Raw genomic sequence first — 12830 nt, forward strand, 5'->3', positions numbered from 1 at the left:
ATGGTTTTATTCTTTTAATAATAGTATTGCTATTGTGATCAAATAATCCATAATTTTATATTGAATTCAAACCATTTAGCAGTTTATTAGTGATAAGCTGCTAATGTTGTATTTGTGCCCCGGCCCATTTTTGAACTAGAGATATTACAAATATATCCAGGAGTCAGTAGCAATAGATATAGATCCAGTTATATTAGTTTGTTAAGACCTTGAAAATAGGTGAGAATTCTGGCTTTTAAGAAATTCAAATATGAGCTTAATACATTTATGCATGTAATTTGCAAGGAAAATTTAGTTGCTGTCTTAGTCCATTTTCTGCAGGATAACCTATAGACAATAGGTTATTTGGCTCATGCTTCTGGAGACTGGGAAGCCCACAGTGTAGGGGTCGAACCTGTTAAAGGCCTTCTTACTGCATCATAACATGACAAGTGAGTATGAGAAACAGAGAAAATTGAACTGAACTCCTCCTTTTTTTAACAGGTATTAATCTGAGATCATTAATGCACTCAGTTGGTACACATTAATCCAAACATGAAGGTGGTGCTCCATGACCTAACAATCAGTTCTAAAGGTTCTACCTCTTTAGGATAGCAGTGAAATTTCAACATGAGTTTTGGAGGAGACATTGAAACTATGGAAGTTGCACTTTAAGCCAATAGTGTATGCTCATTTATTTCATACTCTAAAAGGGGAATCATCTGTACCAATGTGTTATATCAGCATTAATCTATATGCAACATGCTTTCCTCTATGTGTAACAGGTTGCTTTTACAATTGAGATTTACTAATTAAATACTGATTAATATCATCTAACTTCATTTTCTTCAAGTAGTGTTTGTCAAGGAAGTAGGAACAGGGACAAGATTTATTTGGCTAAGTTCAATCAAATCTAAAATGGTGTGCATGTAATAATATATTTTTGATTGAGGTGTTTTTGCACTGTCATCATACTGACCAGAGTCATATTCTCACTTGGCACATCCAGATGCTCCAACTTTGTGTGACCTAGATAGAAAACATATGGAGGGTTGTGTGTATTTTTAGCAGGTTAAGCTTTTAGCCTAAGGGCAAGATCCACAAAAACTTCAGGAAGTGAAAAGTTAATCTGTTTTTGAAAATAATGTAGAATTTATAAGAAAGTGGAGAAAGCAAACTGAAAACTATATTTTCTGTAGAAAATTTAATTAAAAATCTAATTTCTTCTGGATTCTCAAAATTTACTACATGTAATTGTTTAGCTTTGCAATAATGGATCCTGTTTTGAAACTAAGCAATACCTAAGTAACAGTGAAGATTTTACTTGTCCACAGACCTTTTTATCATTTCTTCCTAGTGCATGTGTAACTAGTTGGGAAAATGTTCCTAAATTAACTTCCTTGATCTGATGCAATAATTACTTAGTGTGAAATAATGCTTCCAAGCTATTAGCAGTGTTCACTTAAAAAATATTTTAAAAATCACATTTCTTATTCTATTTCACACCATTCCTAGAATTTGTTTCCTGAAAGTCTTTTTTCAGTTCTGTATACAAACTGTTCAGCAGTGAATTAGCAGCCATGTATCAAACAGCAACTAATGTTTTATTTCTCTAATATAAACTAAACAATATAATGTTTATATTAGTAGTGCCATAGATTTTATACTTAATTTAATGCAGGAATTTTAAAACATTTGTTCTTCAGAATATTTTCTTGGCTATTTTAAATATATATGCCATTATGGGTGTGGCTCAGAGATAGAGTACTTGCCTAGCATGTTTAAGACCCTAGGTTTAATCCCCACTACTCAAAAAAAAAAAAAAAAAAAAAAAAAAAAAAAGGAAAATGTATATGTGGTCCATATCAGAGTGCTGACATATCTTTAAAGATTTCTAATTTTTGTGAACAAGTTTTTATCATGCAACAATTCCTTATTATAAAGAATTTTTGGATATTTAATTCCCATATAGTTGGCGATTATTCAGAACCTTATCAACCTACTGTTATTTTGAATATTATCCCTTAAGTTACCAGTTCTACTCCTAGGTATATATACCCAAGAGTAATGAAAACATATGTCCACACAAAAACTCACACAAGAATATTTATAGCAGTATTAATTGTAATAACCCAGAAGTAGAAGCAACTCAAATACTTATTGATGGAGGTATCATTCAAATATATATCTTCATAATGGAATATTATTCAGCCATTTAAAAGGAGTGGAGCAGTGATATAATATGAATAAACCCTGAAAATATTACACAAAGTGTGAAGAAAAGACTACATATTGTATGATTCCATTTACATTAAATACCCGAAGGGGGCAAATTTACAAAGTAGATTAGTGATAGTAGAGTGATGGATAAGGAATCACTGCTAATAGACAAGAGATTTCTCTTTGTAGTGATGAAAATATTATAAAATTAAATTGTGATGGTTACACAACTGTAAATATACCAAAAACCATTGATTTTTAAATTTAAGTTGTATGAATTGTGTAATATATAAATTAAACTTACATTAAAAGAAAGAAAAGGTATTGCCTTGGACATTCTAATGTAAAGTAATGGACAAAGTCTATAATTATTAGCAGGTACAAAGATATGGCAACCAGTACTCTTTTCTTCGTTTGTTTGCTTTTTTTGCATTTTTATTACAGTTTTTATTAGTGTATTATAATCATACATAACATTGGGGTTCATTGTGACATATTCATGTATCATAATTTGTTCATTTCATTCTCCAGTACTTCCCCTTTCCCTTCTCTCCTCCTTCCCCTACCCCCTTTCTCTACTCTTCCTTCTGTTTATTATTTAATTGGTGCATTACAGTTATTCATAGAATGAGATTCATTGTGATATATTCATACATGCACATAGCATAATTTGATGAATTTTATCCCATATTTCTTCTCATTTCCCACCTCTTCTCCCTTTCCCTTGGTTCCCTTTCTCTTTACTATTCTCCCTCCTGTTTTCATGAGATCCACCCCACCTTTTTGTAGATTTCTTTTTCCTGTCTTCATGTGAGAGAAAACTTCTAACCCTTGACTTTCTGAGTCTGACTTATTTCACTTAGTATGATCATCTTGAGTTCTACCTGTTTAACAGCAAATGATGTTATTATTCTTTCTTATGGCTGAATATAACTCCATTGTGTATATATATGGACACCTAGGCAATTCCTAGTTCCTTGGCAATTGTGAATTGAACATTGGGAATGCATGTATCACTATAGCATGCTGATTTCAGTTCTTTTGGATAAATATCAAGGAGTGGGGTAGCTGTTTATCATGTGCTGGTTCCACATGTCTTTTGAGGAACCTCCACAATGATTTCCATATTGGCTGTACTAAATCATAGTCAGACTAACAATGTATAAGTGTTCCTTTCTCCCCACGTCCTCGCCAGCATTTATTATTATTTCTTCTTGATGATTACCTTTCTAACTGGCAGTCCACTAAAAATGTTGAATATTTGCTGATCATTTGCATTTCTTCTTTTGAGAAATGTTTGTTTAGTTTACTAACCAAACATTCTAATCCAATCAATAAATGAGTTTGATTTATTGATTGGATTAATTGAGTGTGTGTGTGTGAAGTTTTTTTAAGTTCTTTATATGGTTTGGATATTAGTCCTCCGTTAGAAGAATAGCTGGTAAATATTTTCTCCCATTCTATAAGCTCTTTCTGCATGCTCTTGTTTCCCTTGCTATCAGAAGCTTTTTAATTTGATTCTGTCCCACATTTTGCTTCTTTGTGTATTTCTTGAACTTCAATGGTCTTAGGAAGTCAGTGCCTGCATCTGTGTCTTACAGTGTTGACCCCGTGTTTTTTTCTAGCAGTGTTTCTGGTCTAATGCCTAGGTCTTTGATCTAGTTTGAATTAACTTTTGTGCAGGGTGATAGGTAGAGATATAGTTTATTCTTCCACACGTGGATATATATCCAGTTTTCCCAGTACCATTTGTTAAAAAAGCTGTTTTCTCCATTGTATTTTTTTGGTACCTTTGTCAAGGATATGAGATGGCTGCATTTATTCGGATTCGTCTCTGTGTCTTCTGTTCCATTTGGTTTTTGCATCTGTTTATATACAAATATCATGCTGTATTTATTACTTATTGCTCTGTAATATAATTGGAGACTGGTTATTGTGATGCCTTGATACTTGTTCTTATTGTTCAGAATTATTTTGGCTATTTTGGGTCTTTTTTTCTTCCATACAAATTTTAGGACTTTTTTTTTTTTTTAGTTTTGTGTAGACTATCTTTAGTATTTTCATGGGGATCACATTGAATCTGTATTTCACTTTTGGTAGTATGACCATTTTAACTATTAAATCTGTCAATCTAAGAACATGAGAGGTCTTTCCATCTTCTAATGTCTTTTACCTTCTTGGTTAGATTTATTCTGAGGTTTATTCTGAGGTTTTGGGATTTGGGGGATTTTCTTTGGAGGGGCGGGGACAGACTTGAGGCTGTTATGAATGGAAGTGTTTTCCTGATTTCTTTTTCATCAGGTTCATTATTGGTGTATAGAAAATTACTATTTTTGAATGTTGGTTCTTTTATCCTGCTACTTTGCTGAATTTGTTTTCAGCTCTAGAAATCTGGTGGAGTTCTGGGGGTCTTCTAAGTATAGGTAGAATAGTATCATTGGCAAATAATTTAATTTTCTTCTCTTAATTGCTCTGACTGAAATTTCAAAACATATATTGATTGAATGAGTGGTGATATTGGACATCATAGATTTGTTCCTGATTTTAATAGAAATGTTCCATATGATGTTATCTTTTGATTTCTTATATATAGTGTTTATGATGTTAAGCTCCTTGTATCCCTTGTTTCTGCAGTGTTTATGACATGAATAGGTGCTGAATTTTGTCAGACTTTTCCTGCATCTCTTGAGATGATCATGTGAATTTTGTTCTTAATTCTATTTATAAGGTTAATTACATTTATTGGTTTGCATATGTTGAACCAGCCTTGTATCCTGAAGTGAAACCAATTTGATCATGATGTGCAACCTAGCCACACCCCTCGCCCTTATGGAGATTAAACCCAGTGGCATTATGACCACCAAGCTAAATGCCCCAACTGGTTATTTTTTGAGACAGGGTCTTGTTTGTTAAGTTGTTGAGGCTGCCTTCAAACTTGTGATCCTCCTGCCTTAGCCAGGTCTCTGGAATTATAGGTATGCACTACCACACCTGGTCTGTATAGTCTTATCAGTGTATTTTCGACTGTGGATTTCTAATATTTTATTAAGGAGAGTTGCATCTATGTTCATCAGGGATATTGGTCTATAGTTTTCTTTCATTATGTGTCCTTATCTAGTTTTGGTATCAGGGGGATAATGGCTTTAGTGTGTCCCCTCTCCCTTTCTCTTTCACAAAATAATTTGAGGAGGATTGGCTTTAGTTCTTCTTTGGGTCACGTAGACTTCATCAAAGAAACCGTCTAGTCCTGGTCTTTTCTTCTTTGGAAGTCTTTTTTTATTACTACTTAATATCATTGCTGATTATTGGTGTGTTTAGCTTTGTCGTATCCTCTTGGTTTAATTTAGATACGTCATATGTGTCTAAAAAGTTGCTAATATCATCTCAATTTTCCAATGTATGGGAATATGTTTCCTATCTTGGAGAGTGATGTTACTGCCATTACCTTGGGGTTGTTTGTGATTCTCATTTTTATTCTCTGCACATGCAGTCATCACAAAGTCACATCAAGTCTATCTCATATCCTTTAGTCTGTCTTCTTTCTGTCGTATAACTGTGCTGGTTCTATTATCCAGCCCAGTGATTCTTGACTACAGTATTAGTATTAGTAAAATCCCATTGCTTGCAAGTGGTTTACCTTAAAATAAGATAAACCAAAACAACTAGAAAGAAAGTCATGTAAATGTCACTTTCACTGACTTGCATTCCATCCTACTTTTAGGATAGGAGGAGAAAGCAGTAGCTTCATGGCTAGTGTGGCAGGAAGTACCCACAATTCTCAGGGCATCTGTTCTGGTTTGGATCTCAAATGTCACATAAAAGCTCATGTGTTGAAAACTTGAGTACTAATGCAACAATGTCCAAAGGTGGGGCATTTGGGAAGTAATTGCAGTATGAGGTCTATAACCTAGTCAGTGGATTAAATAATTTGATGGATTATTAATTTGAATAAGCTACTAGGATGTGGTGATAACTGTAGGCAGATAGTGATCTGATTAGAGGAAATAGGTCACTGCACTGTATGTTGTTCCTGACCCCTTCCTCATTGTGTTTCCTGACCGCCACAAGCTAAGCAGTTTTCCTCTTCTATACCATTCCACCATGATGTTCTACCTCACCTCAAAATTTTTATACCTTTTTGACTATAGAAGTCCTGTTGCATAGTTGTCCATCCTCAATAAAATAGTAATATCTTGCTTGGAGTAACACTTTCAACTTTTTGCTCTTGTTGTTGTTGGTACTGGTGATTGAATCCAGAGGTGTTTCACTGAGCAACATCCTCAGTCCTGTTTGTATTTTGAGACAGGGTCTTGATAAGTTGCTGAGACTGACCTCGAACTTGTGATCCTCTTGCTTTAGCCTCTCGAGATACTGGGATTATAGGTGTGTGCCACTACACCTGGCCAACACTGTAATTTTAAGTATACATTGATGTATATATTCTGAAAGTTAGGAAAAGAGAAGGGAGAGAATTAATATTTTATGAAACTGTTTTACACCAGGCTTTGACCTGAGTGCTTTCCTGTGTTACATATTTTAATTTTCTCACAGCTCTGAGACAGAAGTGTCCATCTTATAGGAGGGAGACAATTGAGGTTAAGAGAAGTTGAGTTGATTGTACACTGCAACATACATAGATTCTAAAGTTCAGAACCAGAGTTTTTTCATTAGAATTTAAAATTTCTGAATCATTTCTTAATGGTGTTGAAAATATAAGATAAGGATGAATGCTAAGTAGAGAAATAAATATGGTAAGGTCTTGAGTTTAATAACTCTAAATTGTTTTAAAAGTTAATATCATTTTGTTTGTAGGCAGTTATTTGGCAGAAAACTAGAGTATCAGACCACAAGATGGCTCTCATGTCAGTTCTGGGGACTGCTGTTATGAGCAACATGGAATCTTTTCAGTACCACTCTGAAGAATCTCAGGTATATAACAATTTTAGTAATTCTTTAATAATTACACTTTACCAATGAAATTATTAAAGTATTTCCTTTTTGGGGAGGTGGGGATAGTGAGAAGTTTTTCTTTGAACATTTTTATCAAATATATAAATAAGACAAAGGAAATACATTCAAAGCTAACCTTCTCTATCTCTGTTTTCCTTTTATCTTTTGTTTGTTACATTGATTTTAAAAAATTTTTAAATTTAGACTCTTACCTTCTGTTTACACTATGAAAGAAAGAGTTGAGTGCTTATTCTTCCTTTTCTTTTCCCATGTTCCATATGTAATCAAGACTTCCTTTTATTTTATATTTTTGGTGCTGGGGATTGAACTGAGAGGGTACTCGACCACTGAGGCACATCCCCAGCCCTATTTCTGTATTTTATTTAGAGACAGGGTCTTACTGAGTTTCTTAGCACCTCTCTGGCTTAGCACCTCTTTGTTGCTGAGGCTGTCTTCGAATTTGGGATCCTCCTGCCTCAGCTTCCCAAGCCGCTGGGATTACAGTCATGCACCCCTGTGCTCAGTAAGACTTCCCCTTAGGCTTAGTTTTTTGATTATACTCCTGAATGATATGCCTCCTCCCTTACTTGCTTTTTCTTCTTTCAGTCTTGCTTTTTATTTTTAAGCTTAATAGCATATCTTCATATGTACTTCTTTTTTTTTTTTTCTTTTTTGCAGTGGTGGGTATGTCAGGACAAGCATTCTACCTCTGAGCTACATACATCCCAAGCCATTTAACCATTTTGTAAGTCTTTCATCTTTCATCTGAAGATCGATTCCAAAGGTTGAAAGCTTATATGGATTCTGCATTATTACGACTATAAATAGTCTTCATTCTGAAACCCATTTTATACCAGGATTACATTTCCTCACTACTAAGAACCAGCATTGTGTCTTTCATGCCATACCAATGAGAATATTCCTACTATCATCCTGATTAAATAAAAACTCCTTTCTTATTATCGGTTGCTGAAAATTTATCACATTTTTCTTTGCTTTCTACAGGGCCTACCTTATGTAGATTTTTGCTTTATCTGCAGTTTCCAAAAGTTTTTTTTTCTTTCTTTTATGATGTGAAGACTTTTTCTTCATCAAGCCAGCAGTAAAATCTAACTTTTTTTTAGTCATTCTACTGTAGTTTATAATCTATTTTAACCCATCTTTTTGAAGTCATTGTTCTTAGAACCCACTTATTTCTTACTTGAATTGATTGCATTTTAGCCTTCTGCACAACTCTCATCCTGAGGTTTCTTTTCGTTGAGGCACTGGTTGATTCCAATATTTCTTGTATGCCAAGTCTTCTTCTTTCTTGGTATTTATTCTCATTTTTCTGAGGTTCATCTTTAAATAATTTCCACAGAAATGGGACAGAGGATGCAAATTTTCATATATGGGGATAAATATTCTGCACTTTGTTAATAGTCTTGTAGACTTCAATTTTTCTGTAGAACTTTGAAGACATGGAACAGGTACATTGTTGCTGATGAGAAGATTAGGACATGTCAGTTCCTTCTTTCTAGATGATATATCTTTTTTTCTATCTGAAAATTCTTAGGATCTTTTCTTCATTTTGTTCTTAAATTTTACAAGGTTGTTTCATTATTCATTATTATACCTTTTATTATTCATTATTGTGTTATAACATGGATTTTTTTCATCTGCAGACTTATTTCTTCTTAGCCCTGAGTTACATACTTCCACTCATTATCACTCTTTTTCCTGTTTTTTAATGGAAGTCCTTACTATTAATTACAACCTCCTCTTATTTTTTCAGATTTTCCATATTTTTTTCTGTAAGTTTTGGGAGATTGCTTTGTAGTTTTTAACTCTTCTATTTTTTTTTTTTGTTTGTTTGTTTGTTTACTTTGAAAATTGTTTAATTTCTAAGAGCAATTTTTACTTCATTGCTCTTTTACAAGTTACTGTTTTATGGGTACAAAATTTTGAATCTCTCTAAAGATACTAAGTTTTTGTTTTTAAAGTATTTTTTCCTTAAATTATTTTTATTTATTAGAGGTCAGGTTTTTTTCCCTTTCAGGTATTTTTCCTCCACACCTCTGATTATCTTTCCTTATCTTTCCCTTGAATAGGAAATCTAATTGAGAACTCAGTGTTTGTGTCTGGTCTTATTGACTTTCAGGATCCCCTTGAGTGTTATGTAGTCAAGATCCTGTTCCTTTTCCTGGAGACTTGTAGATTCACAAGTGCCATAATGGAATGGGGTGGGGTGGTTATTCTACACACTGTAGCCTTACTCACTGCCTTGGTTTTTCTCAGGAAATTAATTACAGCTCTCTCTTTTCCTTTTTTTCTGCTAGCACAAAGTTAGATTAATTGTAATTGATTTATGTTGCAGTGTCATTTTTCAGTTTTCTTTAAAGTACTTTCATTTGTCCTTTCTTTGCCAACTTGAAGCCTATAGGCTGCTTATGATGGCTGACACAGGATGTTAAAGGCACATCTAAATTATCCTAAGTTCCTTGTAGCTTTATGGGATTATGTTACCTGTGTGTCGTCATGCTCTACATACTCTAGTTGTACCACTTTTTGTCCCAGACTAGCAGTGTTGGTATCTTTTGGAAGATTGTTAGAAATAAAACATGCCAGGCCCCATCCCATATCTATTGAATCAGAATTTGTATTTTCTAAGGTCCTCAGGTATACATTCAAGTATAGGAGGCACTGATCCACACTTGGTCAACTGTACTTCCATGTGTGGATAGAACTGTCACATGAGTTGGTCCTTCAGTTGGGGAATTTTTTTTCTCCAGAGTATTTTGAGATGTTACCATATTGCCAGTGCTTGCCCATTGATTTTTTTTTTTTCCTTTTCTCTTGAGAAAGAATTGCATGAAGACTCCTGGTAATCTATTATAGATAGATTTGGCTATTATAGATATCAGATTTTTGCTGTACCTTCATGTGGTTATTTTTACAAGAAGTAAGAATTTGGAAAGCTTTGTGTTCCTGTTCCATGGCCTGTCAGAATAATTAAACCCTTGACTATTTCTCTGATGAAAGTGACCATATAACCAAATTCCTTTTTTGTTCTTGTCCTCTGTACCTACTCAGGTATATTTTTATTGCCACAAGCTACCCATTATCACTCCATGCTTTCAGTTGAAGGAAACTTGTCCTGTATCAGAGTTTCTTTGAGCCCCTTCTCATCCTTGGCCAAAAGTTGGTTTCCATCTGCTAGAAAATTTTGTTCATCTGAGAGAACAAATTAATTAAACTGGGATGACAGATCATTTGTTCATTGGAAATGTTGGTCATAGACAGTCTTTATATGTCTCTTCCCTTATGTAAGGGTTATTTTTATCTACAGAGAGCTCACATGAGAAGAATCTCTTTATGCTGAATGGTGGTCTCAACTGAGCCACTACTGTGGCAGCTTTTATTAGGCATTTTCCATCATGGCTTTGTTGACCTGGTGGAACACCTCATATTATCCTTTTTGACATCTGTCTTTTTGGTATTTTTTTGTCTATATTACTCCATGCTAACTTCTGAGTGAATTCCTTAATGTTGCTTTATTTTTGTTCCAAAAAACATTTATTTCCAGGATTCAGAATTTATTTTTATATTCTTTCGTAAACCTGATTTGTAGCTGCCAACTTTGTTTACCTTCTATTTTTTAATAGAAGACATTTTCTTTACATGTTAAACATACTAATTTCAGTCTTTTCTGTTATTCTATTATTTCTGTTTTCCTGAAAATTCTCTCATTTTCTGCTATTTTATGTGTTTTGAAACTTCAATTTTTACAAAATCATTTTGAACACAGTTTTGTTTTTGTTGTTTTGTTCTCCTCTCCCCATTTAACTCTGCTTTCCCTAGTTGGGCAGATATTTCCTTCCCAGCCCCATTTCAAAACCAGGTATTACATTAGTAGTTCATGCCTCTCACCCTGCCAGGATTTTACCGACTTCTTTTCCTAGCCAGTTTGGCTTAGCCTTCTTCCTGGTTTTGGAGTTGTCTCTGTTTTTTCCTGTGACCCTGGCGGGCAACTCCAGACAGTGGTCACAGTATTTTTAAGTTATTGTATTTTGTTTTTTTCAGAGAAGGTGCCATATGAGCTCCCTATTTCAAATGGAAAGACTAATTTCAGTTCTCTTACTTGTATGGAGTATTTCCTGCCCATATTTTCATGACAGAATTTAATTCAAATCCATAAGATCTTTGTTTCACTTTTATGTGGTTAGATCTTCAGAAATTATTTTAAAAATTGACTTATCACTGATATGAAGTTTGCAGTTGGAATGAGTAAGAAGGGAATTTCCACATAACTGACCAGGATATTTATTTTAGAAATGTAACTCCATAGTGTTATGGAAATTTACTGAAAAAGGAGAAAGATTAGGATTAGGTGACCAGTCACAGTTACACCAATATAATTAGGGTAGGGAAGAAGAGATGAGTTTGGCAGACTGTGTACACAGCAGGTCCCTTTTATCATGGTGAAGGAATAGAGGAGGAACCAGTTGGACACCAGGGAAGAATTGGGATGAAATAGTTTATAAAGTTTTGAATGTGATGAGATTAAGAATACCTTTTTGACAACCAATCGAAGATATTAAGCATTTGGGATTGAAAGAAATAAGACTAAGACTATAACATCTATGTCAGCATCTCTGGTGTATGGGTAGTTGTTAAAACTGTAGATGTGAATGAAATTACTCAGAGTAACTAGAGAGCAAAAACAAGTGGGGGGGGCCTTGATGATGGAATTTAGGATGTGCTCATCATTTATAGGGGATATGGAAGAGAGACACAAGCAAACCAGACTGAAGTGAAAGTATTAGAAAGGAAGCAGAAAGACTAAAAGAGTGTTGAAACAAGTTCATGCAGTGAAATGCTTCCTGAAGGAGAGAGTTGTCATTGCTCTCTGCAGAGAGTCAAATAAGAAAAGGATTGGAGTTGGTCATCAAAGTAGAAGGCAGCCTCCACAAGGGGTTGTAGAAGAAGAGAAACCCGTATTTGAGAAGCAGTCAGGGGAGTGATATTCAATTGTATTTTGCCTTCGATTTTTGTTTTCCTTTTTAAGTCGCGATACAGAGGCTTCCCGTAAAGTCTATCCAGTTTCTTATTTTGTTGCATGATTTGGTCCTTGATGTTCTTTTTCAATGAAGTAGGCTGATTTTTAATTTTTATAGCATTTGTACAACTTTGCTTTTGTATTTTGCTTTTTCCGTAAAACTTAAATATAGTTGAATCTGAGAATTATCCTAACCATATTTAAAGCTTGAAGTCTAGAAGTAATAGTAACTATACAAATGGTCAACTAAGTAGTGTGAAAGAAAATCACTAGCAGTTATATGCTTTTTTATTATTTTCTTCTTTGTTCTTACCTACTCAGAGAAGGAGTTAGTTGTTTTTTTTGTTGTTGTTTTTAAATCCACACACCCAATAAGTCTTTGAGAGGCTAAAGAGGCTCTCTCCCTGACCAGCATGTGCTTTAAGGAGGGTCTCATGTTACCTGGTAAGTTATACAACCATTTATAAATGCTGTGAAGTTTCACAGTTAATTAAGTGGTATCATTTTGTAATGGGTTATCCAGCATTATTAATTTATTTTTCAAATTGGCATAATTTGGCACTGTGACAATAATGCACTTAGTGTTCTAAAATTGGTACTGCATCTCCTTAAACACTTATTTCCAAGAGCAGGGATAGCCATG

At 34.2% G+C, this 12830-nt stretch overlaps 1 protein-coding gene across 13 annotated transcripts in view; it reads left to right on the plus strand.

Annotated features, from left to right (window-relative positions):
• The window catches only part of PMS1 (PMS1 homolog 1, mismatch repair system component), a 106319-nt gene that overhangs the window by 49846 nt on the left and 43643 nt on the right, over positions 1-12830 (plus strand). For 11 of the 13 annotated variants that reach the window (XR_013763016.1, XR_013763017.1, XR_013763018.1 and 8 more), the window contains one exon: positions 7012-7128. The exons of the other annotated variants lie outside the window; for them this stretch is intronic. Coding sequence is in view for 8 of the 11 variants with exons in the window: in XM_079135090.1 (XP_078991216.1) it covers positions 7012-7128 (117 nt within the window). In the remaining 3 variants the exon portion in view is untranslated. The remainder of the gene's footprint in view (positions 1-7011; positions 7129-12830) is intronic. 13 annotated transcript variants of the gene reach the window in all.

The sequence above is a fragment of the Sciurus vulgaris genome (genome assembly GCF_902686455.1).
Source record: "Sciurus vulgaris genome assembly, chromosome: 3".
Taxonomy (NCBI): domain Eukaryota; kingdom Metazoa; phylum Chordata; class Mammalia; order Rodentia; family Sciuridae; genus Sciurus; species Sciurus vulgaris.